At 40.2% G+C, this 17,612-nt stretch overlaps 1 protein-coding gene across 2 annotated transcripts in view; it reads right to left on the bottom strand.

The window, feature by feature from the left end:
* Positions 1 to 806: 806 nt before the first annotated feature.
* MSH3 (mutS homolog 3) overlaps positions 807 to 17,612 on the bottom strand; it is a 179,010-nt gene continuing 162,204 nt past the window's right edge. For both annotated transcript variants that reach the window (XM_045020759.1, XM_045020760.1), the window contains exons 21-24: positions 13,832 to 14,018; positions 13,501 to 13,630; positions 10,022 to 10,196; positions 807 to 2,307 (exon numbers count right to left, since the gene is read on the bottom strand). In XM_045020759.1, coding sequence (XP_044876694.1) covers positions 2,199 to 2,307; positions 10,022 to 10,196; positions 13,501 to 13,630; positions 13,832 to 14,018 — 601 coding nt within the window. In that variant the 3' untranslated portion in view covers positions 807 to 2,198. The remainder of the gene's footprint in view (positions 2,308 to 10,021; positions 10,197 to 13,500; positions 13,631 to 13,831; positions 14,019 to 17,612) is intronic.

The following is a 17,612-nucleotide window of genomic DNA, read 5'->3' as shown; positions in this document are numbered from 1 at the left end:
AGCTTCCATTCTGCAGTTCCTGAGTTAGTCTACTCAGAGAGCACCACAGCTTTGAGTTCTCCTGTTCCATTTGGCTTTCTCTGCCACAATGCGGGACAAATGGAGAGACCACCAGCAGGTGGTGCTATTTGGGGAATGAAATTTCAGTCTTCTAAAGGAGAGAGGAAAGAGAAAATGCTCACTAATGCCCCCAAATCATCTCTGTTGGTAGGGTATTCCAGAGACTTGGGCCTGCTACTCAGACGGTTGTTTTTCTGGCTCCCTGAAGTTTTTACCTCAATGCTATTAGTCAGTGTGTGCCAGATGACTGTAACTGTCATGATGGGTCCTAGATGGAGAAATGATTTTTGACATTGTGTGAGCCTATCCATAAAGGGCTTTGTAGATCAAGACCAGAACCCTGAAGTGGATCAAGAAACCAAAGGGGAACCATGTGCAGATTGTGGAACACTGGCACAAAGATACTTTCTTCATCTGATCCTGTTTCAAAGATGAGCTATTGTCCATGCTGTTATGCAACACATATAGCTTCCTTGTGAACTTCTTTATCCAGACCTAGGTAAACATTCCAATCTGGAAGTGATAAGTGCATGAACTATTGTAGCAAGTGTTTGTGAGGAAGGGATGGGATCTCCCAGTTAGCCAGAGATGAGGGGAGAAGCTTATGCTGACAGCTGCTATTTGAGTATCCAGAGTCAGAAATGCTTCTGTAATATCTTTGGAGGATGCTTTGTAAGCTGAATGATTGCACACTGAAAAAAATCTTTCACGAATAAGGTTGACAGTTACTTTAAAATGTAAAAAAATATTTGTGCAGCTTGGGATTATATTAGTTCTTTACACTGTAAAAGCCATAACGTTCATTGACATGATGATACAATTTCAGTCATTTTAAGATCCATTTAAAATGCATTACTTAGAAAAAAAACTGGATTATTTTTTATTTTTGTGAATATAATCAGGCAGGCTCTCATCAGCGGTTTCCCCAATAAAATGACAAAATGCATTTTGTCCTTTACCCTATAGCAAATGTCCAAAATAATAAGATGTTTAACAAAATGAGTGGAGATTTATAGAAATAAAATAGTTCTATACGTATGATAAACATTAATATTTTACTAAATGTTAAATGTATAAACTTTATCTGGATTATGCACTCTAAAAAAAAAAAGTATTGCAGCTATGAAAATAGAGTGACACCAACTCAAATCACATTTCTATGTGCAAACTTATGCTTGTACTAGAAACATCTAACATCACTTCAACTAAAAAAAAAAACTTACCGTCAACGGGACTTTATGGATTGCTACTTTCACAGTTTTGGTTGCTCCCTCACTGTCTTACGCATTAACATGCTGATATCATTCACACACATTGCCCTGGGAGAAACTCAGATGTAGTCTTTTTGAAGACTCTGCTAGGGAGTGCCAATAGCAGCAGTAAAGCCGAAGTCAAAACTGAAGAGGCAGCAGACCACTGTGAGCACGGAGAGGAAAAGTGAGCTTGAGCACATTTGGTGCTGTTGCTCTTCAAGCCTGCGGATAACACCTTTATAAGCATGAGCAGCGGAACAGAAATCCCCTTATCGCCACACCCAATGCATAGTTTTGCTAAAAATTTTAATGATTCATTTTAAACATTGTTTAAAGGGTGCTGCTTTACCAGAATCTTGAATATAAAAATAATCAAGTTGACAATGTCCTTTATATTACTGAATCAAAGGTAAATATGAAACAATAGTGTGTGAATGTGAAGAGCTGTATATCACTAAATCAAATACAGTGAATGACCAACTGAATTAAAATTTTCCAGAATAACACACACACAGAAATATTATTTTCTTCAGAAATCAAAGTACAATAATCTTTAAAGCCATTATTTTATTTTTAATACAATGATTTTCTAACAATTTACAAACATAATTATTCATATTTTCTAATCACACTGTAAACTTTATCAAATGCAACTAGTTGCTTTGCACTTTTTTTTTAATAAAATGAGCTTCTTTTTAAAAATTAAATATGAAGTATATTATAATGTTCCTTATTTTCAAAAGTTAACCTCCCAATAGCTATATGGTCCACTTACGTATATGAAATTGCACATTGTTCAAATACATTACTCTGTACAGTAGTATATTTTGAATTGCTTATATTTTGTTAATTACTACAGGCTTCAAATAGGTAGGATCTGAAGCATTAAAAATGGTCTATCCATTCATGTCCAGTTTCACACATAATACTCCATTCTTGTAGTTCCTGGGAATCATTTATATTCCATATTCTGGCAAAAGACTTTAGCCTTTTTCTGAAAAACAAAACCACAAAAATCAAAATAAGGACATGTATTTAAATTTACAAATATATCAATTAGCCTCTGAAAACACTGAAATTGTTTTAAAGTATTTTGCATGCTGTAAAAAAGGAGCAAGACTTATGAGCTCAAAGTAAAATCTTCCAATAAGTCAAAACACTATGTTAACAGTGCCCACTGTAAATATATGGGTAAAATTTTCTACAATATACATTTAATATTTTTGGTCACTATGATAGGCTCATGAAATGCAACAAATTATCTTCATGAGGCTGCCATGGTACAGAAAGCAACAAGCAAATGGCACAAAAGACTGAGCACAATATAAGTCAATGAAGAGAAATAGGGAAATGATTTACATAGATAAGAATGTTAAAAACAATGCCAACATTCATTCAATAGCAGTACTACAAGTATATATTTCAGCAATGGAAGAGACTAGAAAAAAATGTAGATATATTCTCATAATTTGTAAGTAAATGCACACATCCAATTACTTTTTTTAATTTTTGAGACCCAAGAAAGATAGTGAGTCAGAGAAACTAAGTAGAAGCAAGATATTTAAAATGAGTGAGAATGTATTTCTGATATTTCACATGAATATGAAAAGCTAATGAATTCCAATTAATTTTCCCATATTACATGCAATGAAGTAAAGAAAAAAATGACGAGTCAGCTGGCCTTGTAGATCTAGTGGTAGCACAATATATTGCTATCTAAGGATCCAATTTTGATCCTCAAGATCATGTCCACATTTCCAGATGGGAAGCAGCTGAGAGCATACCAGTGGGAAGAAACCACTTCTTTTCAACTGCCCATGACCCTATCTGGCAAGAGTCATGTTAACAGAAGAAGATTCATCTACCAATAAATAATAGATGCATATTATCTAACTGACTATACTGCACAATTTTAAGAAATCTTTCTATCCCAAAAATATGAGTGCTTTTCTTTTTTTTTGAAAATTTCATTTTAAAATGTACACAATCAAAATATTCAATATTACTATTAGAACCCTGTTGGGTATTTTTTGTCAGAAAATGCTAATTCATCAAAAGGTCTCAATTTTGTTCTGATGTAGAATGGAAAAATTTTGAAATCTCAAAAATTATCATAGGACAGGAAAACCATTTCCTATGACCTAATTACTATCAGCCCAATAATACTTTTGTCTTTGACAAAGAGTATATCACAAAGTAATGCTGCAGATCAAAAAATGGGGATATTTCAACAAAAAGGTTTCTCAACTCAGACCAATAATTGGAACCTGAGTCTCTCACATCCCAGGTGTATGTCCTAACCATTAGGATATAGAGTGAGGTGCTTTCTTTTTCTGGCCCAATTAATATTTAATTATGCAAAGGGAAAGAGATCCAACAGGAGACACTGAGATACACCCATTCTAGAATAGCCAGCAGTCTGGTGGGACAGGACACCTGCCCAGGAAATCTCAAAAATGTTCACGGAATAGGAAAACCATTTCCCATACAGTACTAATTAGTATCAGTCCAACAAAGATTTTGTATCTGACAAATAGCATATCACAAATTATTGCTGCAGATTAAAGGAATGGAGATATTGTAGCAATTCAGTATTTTTTTCTTATAATTTTAAGAGTCAGAAATATAAAGCAACAAAAATAATTATTATTAAAAACGATTAAAGTCACATTCTTTGGGTAAGAGCATCTCCAAAACACTGATATTAGTAAGATTACAAAACTGAAATTAATGGCACGTATAGATATATCTGGAAGAAAATGTTTTTATCAAAAAGTAAAAACCAGAACAAAGAATTAGGCACTATACAGATGGAAAACTTCTTATGGTATGCAATCGAATGACATGTTTGATAATTTTGGACTAGATAACATACACATTACTTTAGGCCCCAGATTCTTGAAGAAATCATGAATATAAGGATGTTATCTCCAAAGTATATGCAAGAGGTCTACAGTAGCATGTGCACTTCCTAGACCAGTAATACCACCAGACATATTGAAACTGGAGTTTACACCATAAGGAACTTCCTTGTTTAAAAACAGGTGAAGATGATGAAACATCAAAACCATCAAAAGAAAGACTGAAAATTTTATAAAATTATAATACTATGTACAGCTCCTAAATTATGCAAGTAGATGAAGAGACTGAATTACATAGCAGTACAGCATGTGGACTGTATGCAAGACTGAATAGTAATTTCCACTTTGAAGTTTATTAATACTATTATTATTATTTATTCTATTATTTGACAAATATACAATGCTATACAATATCAAGTGAAAACATATGTTAAGGTATATGCATACCACTGCAGTGTTAAGGGTCAGCTATCAATCATAACTCTACATTTCCTGATTTGTGAATACTTGATCTCTCAACTTTTTAACACTTCATTCCAGAAGGAAAGGCCTAAAACTTTTCATAATAAACAACGCTTGGGACATTTTCTGAAGAACTCTGATGTCCCTATGGTTTGCAGCAGGACTTTTTACATTTAGCAGGGGAATAGTTTTGAGTCAAGGAAGTGCCTTTTGCTGTCATAGAATTGCAGGGTTGGAAGGGACCTCAGAAGGTCATCTAGTCCAACCCCCTGCTCAAAGCAGGACCAATCCTCAGACAGTTTTTTACCCAGTTCCCTAAATGGCCCCTTCAAGAATTGAACTCACAACCTTGGGTTTAGCAGGCCAATGCTCAAACCACTGAGCTATCCCTCCCCATAATTACATGGCACCATGTAATTCCATACAGATTAGGCTGAGTTGTAAACTTTTGAAAATCACTATTTTCTATCTGTGGTTCCCATAGTTGAGCTTGTTTTTGGCAGCATACCAAAATCTCACAACACTATGGCAGTGTACACTCAGTGCCCTATTGTGTCACGTCAACATTTATAGTTAGGACAAAATCCAAACAGGCAAATGGATTATCTGGATGTTGCTGCTCATTTAAATACTTTTTGCCTTAGGGAGATGGGCATTGCACCAGAAAGCAGGAGGCTCTGAGTTCAAAAATCACTTCTACTGACTACTGCTGTTAATTCTGTACCCTTCACAATTCTTATTCAGCAAAACCTCATACTGCACTGAAATATTTCACAAGTTTGGAGTAGAACCCTGATCTCTAATATGGAAACTCAACTCCTATCTACTTAGCCACATTGCCTCTCAGAAAGAACCCACCGTGATTTTCTCTTTGTCTAGGTTATCTGTAAAAGAGGCCACTCATATATTTCAGTTTCTTGTGTTGTTGTTGTCTAGTGGCTGGTCCACATGAGATAACAGCCTTCTCCTGCTGATAGCTAGCGTAGTTAGTTCTGTAGTTCAGGTGGCAGAATGCTGTGCTGCGCTGGAGTACTGAAGGCGCACAGTTCAAATCTTGGTGATGATTCCTGCTGAGGGGTTTACTACAGTTGCCAACAAATGAATTTTCTTTTTCTCTTTTTTAAAAACTACATATAAAAAGCTATCTTAAAAGAATAACTATGTACGCTTAATTATAAGAACTAGAAAATTAAGACAAGCCAGAATTAATGTTACCTACTCAACTAAGGTTAGGTTATAACACTGCCTTAGCTGGTTTAAATTGTTTTCTCTTTGCATAGCAGTTTTTAATGACTTTAGAAGCTCACTACAGCAGATGATAAAATTAAGACATTTATGAGCAACTTGAGGTTTTACTTTTGAATTACGGGCCATATAATACTGACAAGTGTAAATTACTGCATAATTTTTCTTCAACCCTTTATATATCCTCTATGTATATATTAAGGTTTTATTGTCCTGTTCTTAGAACATGACAGGATAAGAATTGGCTTTAAGCTCTGTAGACTGCTTAGCTTCAAAGGAATTGTTTGTACCCCAAAATAATTAGGACCTAAAAAATTTGCCCTGGAAATCCTTCTGACTATATTATTTATTATAATCAGAAAGAGCTTGATCTATATTACATTGCGAAGAGCTGGTTTGATTTGACATTTCAGATGAGACTCACAAAAAATCATTAAAGTTAGTACAAGTCATCTTACAGTGCAGATCTATTATGTACAAACCAACATAAATAGAAGAATCCTTACAGACTTCAACATTTTATGAGTCTTTAAATCAGACATAGAAATAACTATTTACAGTACCTATCTGTACTTCTGACTAACCTGTTTACATATAGTTGTTAAAATGTTATAAAGTCTATAAAAAGTTATGCCAGTTAATACACTAGAGAATTATCCATTACCTATTCTATAAGACAGCCCTGACTGGAGCACCCTGTAGTGGCAGACACACTGTAGACCCTGTAGTGGGAAGAAACAGAATACCTTCCTCAGTTTCCCTCCTTGAGAGGCCACAGTAACTCCATGCCAGATTTCTAACCTCAATCATTCCCTACTTTGGGGGCAGTTTATTACCAAAAGAGTGCAAAACAGCTGATAACAAAAGACTGCAAACATAGTCTATTTATCACCCCCCTACAGAGAGTCCTTAAAAAAAATAAATCACACATTCTCTTGTCCATCAACATAGCACATACCAAATTCTAGCATCTTCCAACACACCTGGGCTCCTTATCAGTCCTTTTCTGTCTCTCTCCCAGGATAGCCATCCCAGCCCTTCCAACTGGAGCATAACCCCACTTTTCCCAGTGGGAACCTCCACAGTCCCTCTGCTGGGAGATCATCCTCACTGTTCCCCTAGGGCCCCTCTCCAGCATGAAGACATCAATGTATAAGACCCTTTGCAGCTCCTCTGCTTTCAGCCCTCTCCAGTCCTCAGCTTTGGATCTTCATTTTAGCAGTTAGCAGACTAATTCCTCTGCTACTCAGTGGCCTTCAGCCCTCTCCAGCCCTGGCCCTTTGGGCTTGAGGAAGTCAGCCTGCAAACCTCTCTTGCTGTGCTCCTGCCTTCAGCCTTCCCCCAGGAACCACGTACAGCAGTAATACTCAGGCCTCAGTGGTTCAGGGGCCAAATTAGCAATTAACATTATCCAAAAGAGCCACAGTAGTGTGAATTCACTGTTACATTTACTCTCAATAAAATTCTCACAGCAAAATGACTGACCAAGTATTATATTTTATCAACTACAATTTGTTAATAACATAGTAATTGGTTGGTTAATAATTAAATCACACAGTGTTTTAATATCTATATTTAAGATATATCAAAGAGCCACAGGAGACACATTAAAGAGCCACTTTGGCTCTCAAGCCTCAGTCTGAGCATCACTGATGTACAGCTTCCTCCAGGAACCTCCTAGGGTTTGGCTACACTTGCAGTTGTACAGCGCTGGCAGTTAAAGCTGTCTTCGTACAGCTGTGTAGGGAAAGCGCTGCAGTGTGGCCACATTTGCAGCATTAGCAGCGGTGTTGGGAGTGGTGCATTATGGGCAGCTATCCCAGCGTTCAAGTGGCTGCAACGTGCTTTTCAAAAGAGGGGGGTGGGTTGGAGTGTGACAGGGAGCGTGGAGGAGACAGAGAGAGTGGATTTTTGGAGCTGACACTGTGTCAGCTCCCTGCCTTGCAAGCTCCAACCCCTTTCCCCACCCCTCTCTCGTTCACTAAATGCAAATAGCTCTCTTTGGCTTTTTCCTCACAGACCAGATAAGCAGCTGCTCTGAAACTGACCCCCCGCCGCCCGCCGTGCTGCTTCTCTCCTCAAGCAAACATTCCAAAGGGATCCTTCTGCCTGCCTCTGCTCGAGCAAACAGTAGCTGTGTTTGTTTTTTAGATAAGCAGCTCCGGGAGCCCCGAGTTCACAACAGAACAAAGAGAAGCATCACAACCAGGGCCGGCTCCAGACCCCAGCGCGCCAAGCGCGCGCGTGGGGCGGCATTTTCCTGGTAGGGCGGCAGGCGGCTCCGGCGGACCTTCCGCAGTCATGCCTGCGGGAGGTCCACCAGAGCCGCGGACTAGTGGACTTCCCGCAGGCATGACTGCGGACGGTTCGCTGGTCCCGCGGCTCGGGTGGACCTCCCACAGGCATGACTGCGGATGCTCCACCGGAGCCCCGGGACCAGCGAACCCTCCGCAGCTGCGGGAGGTCCACTGGAGCCGCGGGACCAGCGGACCCTCCGCAGTCATGCCTGCAGGAGTCTGCTGGTCCCGCGGCTCCGGTGCACCTCCCGCAGGCATGACTGCTTGGGGCGGCCAAATTCCTAGAGCCGCCCCGATCACAACAAAACAAAGAGTGTTATCTTTACTTAAAAAGCATTATGGGAAGGTTCTGGAGGTCAGTTACAGCGTAGTAAGATTAATCACTGTTTACACTGGCACTCCAGCGCTGCAGCACCAGCGCTGTTCTCTCTATTCCTCTCGTGGAGGTGGAGTACAAGCAGCGCTGTAGCCAGGGAGATATAGCGCTGTATGTGCCTTGCCAGTGTGGACAAGTTACAGCTCTGTAAAGCCACCACCAGCGCTGTAACTCTCAAGTTTAGCCAAGCCCCTAGTCTCCTGGGCTCTGGCAGCTCTGAGCTGCCAGTATCTCACTCTCAGGCAGTTCTCACCTGCCCTTCACCTGACCAACTCCTCCACTGTCTCGGTCTCTTCCCATTTATATGGCCCAGGTGCCTTCTCTTAAGCCTAACTGGGAAGCAGATGATTAATCACAGGTACATTGGCTTCTTCCTTCTTAAAGGGTCAGTGTCACCCTGTGACACCTACGTAATGTACAGTATATGTATAAGCACATATCTGAAGTTTAATATCAGTAAAAACATTAAAATCCCAAAATTTCTGGAAAATGTAAAGTTTTGAGGTTTATCAAAGCTAATACAAAGATATACTTTTAATTAAATCAGAAACAAAGCTCTCCAGATCCTTCTCTATTTTTATAAATAGCTAGCAAACTCTAAACTCAAGTAAATAAATTGAAATTATTTTTAATTTAAAAATATCTGGGCTAAGCATTTTAAGACATCAACTAATCTTTTTAATACCTATTAATAAATAAGAAGTTATGTAAATAGACATCACATTTATATTTATTTTCTTCCTGAAGAAAAAGTAAAAATATGTTTTAGACTAGTGGTTCTTAATCTTTACTGCAGCCTGTACCCCTTTGGTTCTCAAAATATGTTCTCGCACCCCTTATCAAAAATTGTTGAAGTAGGTCAGTTCTTAAAAACTATATTTTTTGTTTGTATATTACAGTAATCATTACAAAATTTATAATGTTAATAAATACATAGGTTTGATGAAACAAAGTATTTATACTTACGTGCCTGTACTTAATTTGTGTTTTCTATGTTTTACCTTCTAAAAAAATCTGGCATGTCTCGCACCCCCAGAAAGGGCATCTCACACCCCCAGAGGGTGCATTCACCTCGGGTTAAGAACCACTGTTTTAGATGAACAAATTAGCTTACTAAAAGTTGCTGTAAAAGATTCAAAATTGTTTCTGCGTACAATAGTTCATATTTAAAAAAAACAGATATACTGCATATTTTAGGTAGTTTAAACCTTTGATAGGGTGACTGAATATACAACTAATTTCAATTATTTAATTTATAAAGCTTTGATTAAAAAGGATAGCATGATTTCATACACTTTCACACACATGATTTCAAGAGCTGTTTTCATTTTATCTTAATTAAGTATTTAAGTGTTTCTGGTATAACTCTTAATGCTCTTTCTGATACCCCATTTACTGGGAAAAGCTCCCCTACTCACATCTGAAGGTTTCATTACAAACAGAAGAATTCATCACAATTATTCTGACCTTTTCATATTCACTAATCCCTCAAGCTCTTTTGATTTGTGAGCTGCCTTCTTTAAGATTTCTTCAGGAACATCTGCTAGTTTAGCAACATTTAGTCCATAACTCCTTGCAGCAACTCCTCTAGTTGTTTGATAAAGAAAAGTGATAAATTCAGGATTCTCTTCATCTTCAGATCCTAGAGAATAAGTAAAAGAAAAATCACAATTGTATCAATAAAACTCAAAGTCCTGAAGATTAAGTTGACAGAACAACAACATATTATCCACACAATTCATAGAATCATAGAATATCAGGGTTAGAAGGGACCTCAGGGTGTCATGTATCTTCCTTAATAACCATACCCTACAAGGAACATTAAGCCAAAAAAAAAAAAAAAAAAAGACAGACAGATTATCTCAAGTGCCAAAATATCTCCTAGCTACTAGTATACTTTGCATAGCCCCTTTCCAATAGCTTTACTTTCATTTGGGGCCTGATTGAGAAGTTGTGTGTGTGGAGAAGCTACAGAATTGGGCCCTATCTCTTTGTAAGGCTGGCAAGGTTACTGACAGGGGCGGCTCTAGAAATCAGGCTGCCCCAAGCAGCGCGGTGCGCTGCGCCGCCCTTCCCCGGTCCTGCGGCGGGTCCCCTCTTCCCGCGGCTCCGGTTAAGCTCCCGCAGGCATGACTGCGGCAGGTCAACCGGAGCCCGGGATGAGCGGACCTGCCGCAGGCATGACTGCGGGAGGTCCAGCCGAGCCGCAGGACGAGCGCCCCCTCCGCAGTCATGCCTGCGGCAGGTCCACTCGTCCCGGGGCTCCGGTGGACCTCCCGCAGGCATGACTGCGGCAGGTCCGCCAGCCCAGCCTCCCGCCCTCCCCGGCGGCAGGGGACGCCCCCTACATTTTGCCGCCCTAGGCACCAGCTTGTTTTGCTGGTGTCTAGAGCCGCCCCTGGTTACTGACACTAATTTAGGCTACGTTTACACTGGACACCACTGATGGCGACATGTAGAATATGTAGGTATGCATCACAATGAAAAGTGGCTTCATCTCACTGTGGTATGTCTACACATATCAGTGAAAGGCTGTGGCGGCAGAATGCATTTGGAAAAGGCTCCGGCGGCAGGGAGCTGCCAGAGTCTTTCTCTGCTGCCTCCATTCCACCAGAGCCTCTCCTCACTGCCAGAGTCCCTTTTCTGTGGCTGAGGCCTTGTCTACACTAAAGAGAAAAGTCGATCTAAGCTACGCAATTTGAGTTATGTGAATAGCATAACTCAAATCGACGTAGCTTAGATCTACTTAACGCGGGGTGATGTCGACGGGAGCCACTATCGACCGCCGATGCGTCGATCGCGGCAGTGGCGATCCTCTGGTAAGCATAGACAAGCCCTGAAAAAGGCTCTAGCAGCTCCTGTGGCAGGGAAAAGTGCCAGCAGTGGTGAGGCAGTGGGACTCTACACTGCTAAAAGTAGCAGTGTAGACAGGGGAGGCAATGCTCGGGACTGTAGAGAGTGGTGTACAATATGTACCCTAAAGGTTCATATGCATCTTTACTCATCTAAACAGCGCCTTACTGGCTACACTGTTCTATATACCCATGTTAGTGGGGTGTGCAGTGAATGTATTCTACATGCTGCCGTAAGTAGTGAGCAGGGTAGACATACCCTTAGTGTACAGTTTAAATACATAAAACTAACTAGGTTCTCCAGAACATAATATCATGTCTCTCCAATATTCCTGAACAGACATGGAGGAGTGTAGAAAGTGCCAGGATCCGTGCATGCAGGGGCTCTGCACACCCAGCACACCAAAAGGCTCTCTGGTCAACAGTGAGTTAGGTGCCTGGTCTTGATTTGAGGAAGAGTAGAGGGTGGGGATGGTGGAGCTGCAGTTACAGTTGGAAGTTATAGATAAGGGTTGTCTTCCAGAGGTTCAGGTGGGAGCACAAAAGTCATCACGGCTATTGCAACCATGATGATTCCTTTCCTCTGTCCCTGTGGAGATCCCCAGTGCATAACCCACTTATTCAGGCTTTGTGTTGAGAACAGAGAAGATAAATTGACCCCCAATCACTGCCATTCAATCGTTCCTCTTTTCTTTGGAAAACGATGAGGAGCTCTCAGTGGTGAAGTTCAGGTTGACTCAGCCTTTGAGTGCTGTTTTGAACTCAATGCAATGGCTTCAAGCCAGTGGAGTTGGCCTCTGCCATTCCAAAACATGACAAAGAAGGGGAGCCGGCAACAAAGCAGGAGAGGTTTGACAGAGCATAAAATAGAGGCTGAGCCAAGCAAAAACTTTGCAAAATATACCAAAAAGTCGAAGTTATTCAAACCTGAAGATAACGAACAAAAGAAAGAGATAAGGGTAGTAATAGACACCGCTGAGCTCCTGCTCACAGCCTATGATGGGGTGGAGGTGGGAGAGAGATAGGACTGCACCTCTTATATGTTCTCAGGAGAGGAAACATGAAAATACAGGCAGGGTGCATGCTCAAACCAACTCACACTGCTATCTAGAAAGTTAATACAGCATGCATAATATGAAGAATGGGGTCCATGTTCAAAGAAGAGGAAAATTTTAATATTAATTTCCTTCTAATCTCATTAACATAATGAGAATATCAAATCAGCCTGATAACCAGACCATAACATTTAAATATTGGATTTTTTTTGTGAATGAGATAGTTTGATGATCAGGCAGGTGATTTCCTTCATTAGGAATGCCACCGTAGGTATGACATCATAAAAAACATCAGCCAATTAGAGCATGACTTTAGACAATCAGTGCTCAAAATGCATATATCCTCATTTCTTGTCATTTAAATAAAACATAACACTGAGGTCAAATTCTACCTATTATATGTTGGTTGATGGCTCACACTGAAAGAAATGAGAGTTATGTGCATATATGCCAGTGCGAGTTTTTGAAACATCGAGGTAATGGTGTACAACGCCACCCGATATAACACAAATTTGGATATAACGCGGTAAAGCAGTGCTCCGGAGGGGAGGGGGGGCCGCGGGGCTGCGCACTCTGGTGGATCAAAGCAAGTTCAATATAACACGGTTTCACCTATAACGCGGTAAGATTTTTTGGCTCCCAAGGACAGCGTTATATCAAGGTAGAGGTGTAGATACAATTATTTGAGCACACTTTTTAAACCAGTTAGGTTGAGAATATCATGTAAACAGTAACAACATATAATATTTTAAAATCTGGTGTTCAAAGTGTACTAGGTGCTATGTATACAAATAAGGAGACAAATGTATTTACAGTTTAAATAAACAATATATCCTAAAGCTAATTAATCATGAAACAAAGAAATAAACATTTTTCAGTTTTCAAGCAAACAAGAGATTTAAGATATAAACTGAGATTCTTAAACCATTCTAGTGGATTCAGACATACATCTTCATCATATTCGTGTTTAAATACCCAAATCTCAACCTATATCTTTATATTCGTAATACTAGTAATCTCAGACAATTTCATACTGTACCTTTTTGTTGTTCACTTTCTTCTTCATTCACCAGGAAGGCCATGTGGTAATTCCCAACCTGCTCTGGGTATATCTTTTCCAGATCACATACTGAGGGGTAGTGAGTGACAAACAGTGTCAATGATTCCACCTACAGCAAAAGATACACATGTATGAATATTTTTTTAAACAGGCGTTTAGTACTGGTGTCCTCTCTTCCATAGTTCTTCACTCTGTGAAGCTGAACACATGCACATTGCTCCACAAAGGAAAAAATCATCTTGCAGACCTTCTTAGCATAGCATTCAGAGTTCCCCTGTAGTACAGATACAAATACATTTTAAACACTTACATCTCTGATAAAATGTTCAAGTGTAGCATAGGCAATAGCAATTCCATCATGTGTGCTAGTTCCTCTCCCCAGTTCATCCAATATTACTAGTGAACTTGAGGTTGCTTTTCTTATTATCTCTGCTGTATCTGTTAGTTCCTCCATGAAAGTACTCCGACCCTTGTATATGTTGTCTGCAGCACCCATTCTGCAACCGAAAACAAGGCAGTTTGTTTAATTTAATAAATTCAAATCAAAAGACCCTGTGTTTTGGAAAACAAGCATAAAAAATTCAATACTTTTGAAAATCAAATCAGCTTCCTATAAAACTTTTCTTCTTGTTCCAAGGACTTGAATTATTATTCAATATCTGTAAAAGAAACAACAAAGTCCATCTCATACAATTCTAAACCTCTTTTTCAAAAGTTACAATAATGCACAGATGCAAAAGCAAAGACATTCTAAACAAAAGAAATATCCTGTAGTATAATGATATGTAAGTAACAAATGTGCCCTAAAGTGATGGGATGTACTGACCTTGAAGGATTCTAGGGAAGAACCTTTCCAGGTCACCAGTAATCTGGCTTGCTCAAAGGCATGTAAACCTGTATCTGCTTCAGGAGTTCTATAAAACCAGCAGAGGTTTAAACAAGTGAGTTTACTTGGCATGCGGTTCTTGTTATTTTGACAACAAACCCTGCTGGAAGAGCATAACCTGCTTAATATCTCTTGAAAAGGCCCGGGAACTCAAGAGACCTGCTAGCCCACAGTAGGGACTCTAGTGAAGATAGACTGTAATGAAGAATAATTCTTCTATGCTTTGGACAGTTTGTTTCTCTTTCTTGTAAGCACTTTTATTAATGTCAAACAGAGGCAGCAGAGCTAGGACCTGCAGTGGAGAGATCCTGGGGGTGCTTTTATTTATTTATTTATTGTTTGTTTGTTCTGCTAAATGAATCAAATAAATGTCACATTCCAGGCAAGGGGGAAGACTTCATTAAACAAAGTGATTGGGTGCCTCATTTATAGTGGGGAAATCTAGGCTTTGTTACAGAACTTAATATTCAGAATAGAAGAGGAATCAAGGCATAGCCGACAGTAGCAGGTATTGACATTCCCAAATGTAGGTGCAGAATCAACTCATGGCCTCTGGAATTTGTGCACTCAAGCAGTGTTTCACTCTGAAGAGACCTCTGGACAATTATCATAGTTTGGTCTTGCAAACAGTAATATTTGGTGAACGGGAATTAATGTAGTAGTTTGTCTCAGATAAAGAAGCAATCTTGCTGACATCCTTTAAAATCATTAGGAGAAAAAGATTTAGCAAACATTGTATGGGACTGAAGAGCAGTCTCCCATTATCTAACACAATTGTTTCAGAACTGCTCACTTGTAACCAAACATACCAGAATGGCCCCAATGAACTCATTTTTGTGTCAGGTTCAGTATTGACTTGTCTTTGTTTATTTTCACACTTAATTGGATGAACAGAAGCAGAATCTGCTGGATGAAGTCTGCTACATATTGACAAGACTTCCCATGAAGCAGATAGTCATGTCAGACTGGGAACACCTGGATTCCCAGTTTCCTGAGGTTAGCTGCTACTACTGCATGGCACTTTGTGATCACAGCTGTGGACAGGCCAAATGGCAGTACTCTATAGTGGTAATGGCAGCCTCCCACTAGGAAGCATAGACACCTTCTGTGGGCTGGGTGGACTGAGGTATGAAAAGAGGCAACACATATGTAAACTACAGGTGGAATGGCTTTTCCTGTGAAACAAGTCCAGCTTCTTGGTCTCTGTCTTTAGGTGTTGACCTTTCTTACCCCAGTGAGTCTTCTCATTGGCTGTTGCCACCATCAGTGAGCCTGGTGTGATATCAGTGAAAATTTTTTCAAAACCTTGACAGAGGACTTCATAGCAGCAGTCTTCTCTCTAAGATGTTGGAGCCAATGAGGCAGGGGTTTGCCACAGTAGTTGGGAGGGTCTAATAGATCTTCATGTATTGGGAGATATAATGACCTGATATAGAGGTATGGAGAATATCAAGGAGCTTTTCAGGTTTGTCTTGGACTATACTGACAGGAATCTTTAGGGTAGAGATGACTCTTAATGTCTTGAAATGCTTTACAGTCCTGCTTGCAATCCCTCATCTGATCATGTGTTGGTGATATCTGGCTGCACACACACCCCAACACACACACCCCGCTCCATAAAGGAAAAAAAAATCCTTGCAGATGTGCTTAGCGTAGCATTCAGAGTTCCCCTTTAATACAGAAACAAATACATTTAAAAGTGTATGACAGATTAAACACTTACATCTCTAATAAAATGTTCAAGTATAGCATAAGCAACAGCGATTCCTTCGTGTGTGCTAGTTCCTCTCCCCAGTTCATCCAATATCACTAATGAACTTGAGGTTGCTTTGAGGTGAGTGATTTGGGACTAAAGTGCAATACTGAAGTAGTTCTGAGCATAAGGAATGCCCCCTAGAGGCCAAGACGGTCAAAGGTGTAGAAAGCATAGGGAGCTAGTGGCTATCTGTATCCTTTTGTAGAAGTAGAAGTGGGTGGCAACCTGAGCAGCAGTGACCGAGAGATGGTCAAGTTCAGGATCCTGACAAAAGAAGAAAGGAGAGCGGCAGAACACGGACCCTGGACTTCAGAAAAGCAGACACTGACTCCCTCAGGAACTAATGGGCAGGATCCCCTGGGAGTCTAATATGAGGGAGAAAAGAGTCCAGGAGAGCTGGCTGTATTTTAAAGAAGCCTTATTGAGGGCACAGGAACAAACCATCCCAAAGTGAAGAAAGAATAGCAAATATGGCAGGTGACCAGCTTGGCTTAACAGAGAAATCTTCGGTGAGCTTAAACACAAAAAGGAAGCTTACAAAAAGTGGAAACTTGGACAGATGACTAGAGAGGAGTATAAAAATATTGCTTAAGCATGCAGAGGTGTAATCAGGAAAACCAAAGCACAATTGGAGTTGCAGCTAGCAAGGGATGTGAAGAGTAACAAGAAGGTTTTCTGCAGGTATGTTAGCAACAAGAGGAAATTCAGGGAAAGTGTGGGACCCTTACTGAATGAGGGAGGCAACCTAGTGACAGATGATGTGGAAAAAGCTGAAGGACTCAATGCTTTTTTTTTTTTGCCTTGGTCTTCACAGACAAGGTCAGCTCCCAGACTGCTGCAGTGGGCAGCACAGTGTGGGCAGGAGGTGAGCAACCCTTAGTGGTGAAAGAATAGGTTAAGGACTATTTAGAAAAGCTGGACATACACAAGTCGATGGGGCTGGAGGCAATGCATCCAAGTGTGCTGAGGCAGTTAGCTGATGTGATTGCAGAGCCATAGGCCATTATCTTTGAAAACTCGTGGGGATCGGGGGAGATCCCGGACGATTGGAAAAAGACAAATATAGTGCTCATCTTTATAAAAGGGAAGAAGGAGAATCCAGGAAACTACAGTCCCTGGAAAAATCATGGAGCACGTCCTCAAGGAATCCATTTTGAAGCACTTCGAGGAGAGGAAGGTGATCAGGAACAGTCAACATGCATTCACCAAGGGCAAGTCATGCCTGACCAACCTGATTGCCTTCTATGATGAGATAACTGGCTCTGTGGATATGGGGAAAGCGGTGGACGTGATATACCTTGACTTTAGCAAAGCTTTTGATATGGTCTCCCCAGTATTCTTGCCAGCAAGTTAAAGAAGTATGGATTGGATGAATAGACTATAAGGTGGATAGAAAGCTGGCTAGATCTTCAGGCTCAATGGGTAGTGATGAATGGCTCGATGTTTAGT

Source organism: Mauremys mutica, chromosome 6 (genome assembly GCF_020497125.1).
Source record: "Mauremys mutica isolate MM-2020 ecotype Southern chromosome 6, ASM2049712v1, whole genome shotgun sequence".
Taxonomy (NCBI): domain Eukaryota; kingdom Metazoa; phylum Chordata; order Testudines; family Geoemydidae; genus Mauremys; species Mauremys mutica.
This window is presented reverse-complemented; position numbering and strand designations above follow the sequence as displayed.